This window comes from Anopheles stephensi, chromosome 2 (genome assembly GCF_013141755.1).
Source record: "Anopheles stephensi strain Indian chromosome 2, UCI_ANSTEP_V1.0, whole genome shotgun sequence".
In the NCBI taxonomy this organism is placed as follows: domain Eukaryota; kingdom Metazoa; phylum Arthropoda; class Insecta; order Diptera; family Culicidae; genus Anopheles; species Anopheles stephensi.
Window position 1 is genome coordinate 10,093,330 of NC_050202.1, and position 6,006 is coordinate 10,099,335.

The following is a 6,006-nucleotide window of genomic DNA, read 5'->3' on the forward strand; positions in this document are numbered from 1 at the left end:
TGATAAAATATCATTTTTTTATCATAATATAATTTAAGAAACAGAACATGTGTAATTTTCTAGCCCAGGGACACTAAAAATTACAAATTTATGCAATTAAACATAAAAACAATTCATTTGTACTGCGCGAGCATGCTCCTCGCACATCATCAACTTGACAGCTCTACAGAATTTGGTATTGTTGAATGGCCCATCATCCAGTATGCCTTTTCTAAGCAAAACGTACACTCAACGTTGCTCCTTTCCCTGCGCACGGCTCTCAGAACAGACATACGCCACACGGCAAACATCGCACTGACAGCCACCGCAGCTCTCCGGCAAGATTGACGTGGTTGTGACGGTCATCACTTTTTCGTCATTCCCAGAATATCACGCGAATTTACCGTGCAATTTGTTTCCAAAATTTGTTCGCCCCCGCACGATTCGCGACGGTGGAAAACGGAGCAATTATCGGATCCATCTTTCGCGGCCACCGGGGAAGCAGCAGGGAAAGCCGGTCCCATACCAGTGGAAGAAAAAGGCAACGCGCTATGTAACAGCTCGCCTGCTCGAAGTTGGCCGAGAAGAAGGCAGCCTGGGTGTACGGATTTTTTTTTGCTCCCCCCCCCGATACTCACATCTAATCAGTTTCGGTACACTTGCTTTACCCCATTGTCGTTGATTGTGTTACATATTGTTTTGATTCTACAAGGGGATAGTCGTGGCTAGAGTAGAATAAGCAAGCTTTGTTGTGCCCTGTTCTTACAATACACCTGACCTGATATTGATCGTGTGTTTATCTGTAAACCATTTCTGTTCTGTACTGCCCCGGGATCCATCTACATTGCTCTCGAACCTGCATAATCTACCAATCGCGGCGCGTGTCTGTGTAGGTAAGTTTGATGCACGAAATGCATCGGATACATAAATTCATTCAGCTCCCGTTTTTATTCTGTCTCTCGGATTGCAGGTCGCTTTGGGTAGGGGCACCCTTCTCGAAACGTCACACAACATAATTGGATTACAGTGCCCGCGACAGAGGGCGGGGGAAGCGAGAAGGCCAGTAAATTGAACCGCAGCTGCAGCATTACACACTGTGCGCGATTGCACGGTTATTTATGCCACCGTGTGCACCATCGCACCACCACCGTAGGCGTATTTAAGTTTTCCCCTTGACGTGCGATAGCGAACGCAGCACATTGGCGTGGTCGGTAGTAGCTCTAAACTAACGGCAGCACAGTGTATCATCACGCAAGATGATGAACGAAGAATCTTCATCGCCGGCTAGCAGTAATGTGGTAGCACAATTCTTCAAGCGATTAGGACAGGTAAGGGACGAGCGCTGGCTGGCGACCGTTGTAATCGCATTTTAATTGCTTTTTGCATCCTGCTACAACCCGGTTGCAGATTTATCAACTTCAACTGGACAAATGGACACCGCACACGAAGGTACGGTGGGCGGCCGCCCTCGGCTTGATAGGTCTCTTTCTCCTGCGCGTATTCACCAAACAGGGCTGGTACATTGTCACGTACGCGCTCGGCATTTATCATCTAAATCTATTCATCGCTTTCCTCACGCCGAAAATCGATCCGGCATTCGATTTGGACGGTAAGATGACGATAACGAAGCTACTTCTTTCTCCCTAGAGCACATTTTTAAACTTCCTTCTCTCTGTTACCCGCGCAGATGACCAAGGTCCCGAGCTGCCAACGAAGGCAAACGAAGAGTTCCGACCATTCATCCGGCGGTTACCGGAGTTTAAATTCTGGTACGCCATCAGCAAAAGTACGGTGATCGGTATCGTCTGCACCTTTTTCGACATGTTCGACGTGCCGGTCTTTTGGCCAATCCTGGTGCTTTACTTCATCACGCTGTTCTGCATTACGATGAAGCGGCAGATAAAGGTATGTGTTGTGGGTGCAGTTGCTAAGCTAACATCTTCCTTGAAGGCCACTTTTCATAGGATCTTGCAGCAAATAGGTGGCACCTGCACTATTGCAATGGTTGTAAACACGAAGTTATCATGTGTTTTTGGCTTTTTTGAGGACCTTTGGTGATCGGTCAATGCTTCGGCTTGACCAAAAAATGGCCGTAAAAGGTCCTCCGTGTCTTACGTTATACCTACGGTCCCAATACTAGTTTATTAAAACCCGTCTCCTGTTTTCTCTTCCCATTTTAGCATATGATTAAGTACCGATACCTGCCGTTCACCCACAGTAAGCCCCGCTACCAGCCGGTGGCGACGGAAAAGTGACAATTAAAAGCACAAACTCTACCAGCATCCTCGTCCACGTCCTCGTTGGCGTCCGTGTCCGGTGTCGGCGGTGTGTCGCCGATGCCAGCCGGTGCCAGTACGTCGTCCGCCGGTGCACCAACCACGACGACGGTTCTGGCGGGCGTTCACCCATCAGCGGTGGCGGGCATGCCGTCGGCTGCTTCGGTGACTACCGTCTAAAGCATGGGACAGGGAATGGGAAACCATAATGAAGAAAAACACTCCACGCGTACGTGGAGAGAGACCCGTGTCGTCACAGAGCCTGTACCATCCGTAAGACAGTCTCCTCTCTCCATTCGCCTGAAAGACGTTCCGCTATAGAATCCGTTTTGTACAGCATATAGAGTTCCGTTTTTTCACACACAAACACACACACATGCCCGGTCGTTCAATCCGTGTTTTCTTTAAATTCGATGCGTCGCGTGCGGTTACGGTTTCTTTCTTCACCATTCCCACGATGTCCGCGTCCAAGGTATCTCGCTAGAACCGCCAGCCAGCAGCAGTAGTACCGACCGATGGCGGACCGATCCCCCCATGGCGCTGGTATTGATTTGTGCTTACGTCGTCCGTAGCAAACAAAAAACATGTTGAGTTTAATGGTTTCGATTGTATCGTTTGTTTGTTTTCCTTCCTTCCTTCTTTTAGTGCTACAACACAAATGCTTTCCCTTGTTTTTTTTTTCCTTCTTCAATCCCAAACAACAAACTCCTTCCAATAGTAGTGTTCCCGGCTAAAATGGGCTTATTGGAAGAAGCGGGCGGGTTTTGATTTTTTTGAACTATACGATACTATCCGCACACGTGTTGGAATATAAAAAAAACAAGTTCTTTTTTAAGGGGAAAAGAAGCAGCAACCAAAAATGAAGAAAATCATTTAAAAAATGGGCAAGCGAAAAAGCGTATACGCGACTATGAACGCGCCTTCTAAGTAAGTTGTTAGTAGAAATGCAATTTATGGTTTTAGTATCGCAGGGAGGGGAGTTTTAGAGGAGCTGCAGGATTGCATTGTAATTATTGCGTGTAATTATGGATGCTAAGTTCATTATTAATATTATTATATGATATCATTTGTGTTAAGTAGCAGCAGCAGCAGCAAAGTATTTCCTCTACATAGTTTTTCCTTTCCGTTTAGTTTGGATTCTGTTCCTTTTTTTTATTTTAGTACACTTTTCAATCTATTTTTCCACCTCCCTCATTTGAAAAAAGAAAACCCCTAAAAACAGAAATAGCCATACTTTTACCTTCACCAGTATAATACAACGAAGAGAAAGAGAGAAAATTGATGTGTACCCTACCCCCCTAACCTATTCTTTAGTTCCTGCTTTTACTTTAAGTTTGTATCCCGGACCCTGATTTAGTTTTCCCGAACATCGAATAAATGTGAGCGTGCCTCCGATAACCGATACACACACTCACACAGAGATGCCACTTGTCGCTCCAAGGATCATCAATCAAATCAAACGGACCTGGTCAAACTTAAATGACCGATGAGAATATTTTCTTTTTGTTCTGTTTTGTTCTGATGATGATTGCTATTTTGCTTAGATAACTAAGCTTGCTTGGATGGAAGATAGTTGCATTTGGATACACGCTTGATGACTTACAGCTCTTCGTGCTCTGATAAAAGGCTCAGTGGAGCAAGATAACCGATCGCAACAGGTGTCTTCTGTGTGCGTGTGTGTGTCGGTTGGTGGTACGCTTTGGTAGAACTTATAGTCATTTTATTTTAAATTAATCCTCTTCCGCTAGTTGTATGATTTCCTTCCTTAAGTCGAATCAAACTCGAAAGTTGGTTGTTGCGCGGTTAGCGGACTTCTTCGGCACACGCACTTCATGGTCACGCAAGCGCGATAAGGAGAGATACGGTGGACGTGTTACTGCTTCTAACAATCGGCGATATGTGTGTGAATGATCAACTCCCCAACCATCATCATCATCATCATCGTCCCTGACTCATCCCCTCATCGACCCCAATGTGGGCGGATTTTGTAAGCAATGTAGACTCATAGACCGGACCAGGGAGTGGTTGTCCTTTGCGGAACGGGAAATGGATTAGCGAGAGAGAGAGAGAGAGAGAGAGAGAAAACTAACACACACACGTATAACCAAGTAATAAAACAACAAATCTACTAATTGAATACGGCGCATCCCACTAACTCTTGGCAGGATTCGATAGGCATTTAAAGGGCTTTATTACTGTCCCTTTTCATCTCCAAAAAACTGTCTAACCTTAGCGACAATATCATCCAACGCTTTCACTGCCGGACTGTCCGGAAACTCGGTGATGAAATCTTTACCCTCATCGCAACACTTCGTTAACCGTGGATCGAGCGGAAGCTTCCCGAGATACGGCACCTCCATTTCCGTGCACATCTGTTCGGCGCCACCGGTTCGGGCGGGGAAAATGCGTGTCTCGGTCGTGCACTTGGGACACACGAAGGCGGTCATATTTTCGATTACACCCACCACCGGTATGGCAAGCTTTTTGCAGAAGGAAATCTCCTTCCGCACATCCAGCAGTGCTACCTCCTGCGGTGTGGTCACCAGTATCGCACCCCACGAACCATCCGTACCCTTGAGAAAGGTCGTCGCGGACAGATGCTCGTCGGAGGTGCCGGGCGGTGTGTCCAGCAGCAGATAGTCCAGCTGTCCCCAGTCCACCTCGGTCAGGAACTGTCGAATCATGCCGTTCTTCTTCGGCCCGCGCCATATGATTGCATCGTCCGGGCTGCCGAGCAGGAACCCGATCGACATCAGGCTCAGATTGTCCTCGATGTACACCGGTGACCAGCCCGATCCGGACTGATGGACCTGCTCGCCCAGCACACCGAGTACGCGCGGTTGCGACGGTCCACAGATGTCGATGTCGAGCACACCGAAGTTCTGGTGCTGGGCGCGGTGGGCCATGGCCCGGGACAGAAGGGCCGTCACTGTGCTCTTACCTACACCGCCCTTACCCGACAGGACCAGCAGCTTGTTGCGTACGTCCGCTAGCTTTTCCTTCACCAGGGCTATTGCTGGGTCGGGGCCTTTCGGGCCGGTTGCGCACAGCTGCTGATTCGGACATCCGGCACACGCGGAAGCTTTCCCGGCATCCTCACTCTGTGTGCCGGGACAGTGGGCCGGTGCATCGCTCGGCACGTTGGCTACTGTTTCGGTGGTACTCATAGCGAAACGATAACGGGGAAAACTGAGTTAAAACAACACGAAATACGATAAATTGTGCGTCTGTTTACGGTGCACGGCACGAGTCGATGTAAACAATGTGGAGCGACAAACAGCTGACGGCAGCTGTCAAAGGCAGGCGTGTCAAAGTATAGTCTTTTTCGCTGGAAAGCTTCTATGGTGATGGAAAGTTCAACGGTGCGAGGGCTTGCTGAAAGCTTCGTTAGTGCTCACTAAATGCTGAATTGAATTGAAAATGGAATAATGTGAATTATCCTGATAATTCTAAATTCTAAACTATCCTGATAATAAAATGGATTGGAGTAATGCTGTCCTAACAGTTCGAGACTTGGAAGTGGAATTCTCCTGTAATAGAAGAGTTCAGATCCTGGCATACTTTGATGGTCATCTTTGGTATCATTGGTTTGAAGCTTTTCTGTGTAGCAGGTGCTTGAAGTGGGAGATACCATTATCCTAAAATATAATATAAGAAGAAGAAGAAGATCATACCATCAAAGTTGACCAATACTTCATGTATCTTGTATCAGGTGGAAGTTTTGGACTGAGGAAAATTCTCCCCTCAAAAA

General features: G+C 47.3%; 2 protein-coding genes across 6 annotated transcripts; one reads left to right on the top strand and one right to left on the bottom strand.

The window, feature by feature from the left end:
* The first annotated feature begins 204 nt into the window (after nucleotides 1-204).
* LOC118503866 (protein RER1) lies at nucleotides 205-3,969 on the top strand. Of its 5 annotated transcripts, none has more exons than XM_036037600.1 (5): nucleotides 205-872; nucleotides 950-1,307; nucleotides 1,387-1,588; nucleotides 1,667-1,884; nucleotides 2,160-3,969. In XM_036037600.1, the coding sequence occupies exons 2-5, from the start codon at nucleotides 1,236-1,238 to the stop codon at nucleotides 2,232-2,234; spliced, it is 567 nt and encodes a 188-aa protein (XP_035893493.1). In that variant the 5' UTR covers nucleotides 205-872; nucleotides 950-1,235; the 3' UTR covers nucleotides 2,235-3,969. The 5 variants fall into 5 exon arrangements, with proteins under 5 accessions (XP_035893493.1, XP_035893494.1, XP_035893495.1 ...); XM_036037601.1 differs by having other exon boundaries at nucleotides 269-872; nucleotides 918-1,307; nucleotides 2,160-3,659; XM_036037602.1 differs by having other exon boundaries at nucleotides 269-868; nucleotides 2,160-3,659.
* LOC118503862 (cytosolic Fe-S cluster assembly factor NUBP1 homolog) lies at nucleotides 3,408-5,567 on the bottom strand. The gene has a single exon (XM_036037592.1). The coding sequence runs from the start codon at nucleotides 5,420-5,422 to the stop codon at nucleotides 4,448-4,450; it is 975 nt and encodes a 324-aa protein (XP_035893485.1). The 5' UTR covers nucleotides 5,423-5,567; the 3' UTR covers nucleotides 3,408-4,447.
* Nucleotides 5,568-6,006: the final 439 nt, after the last annotated feature.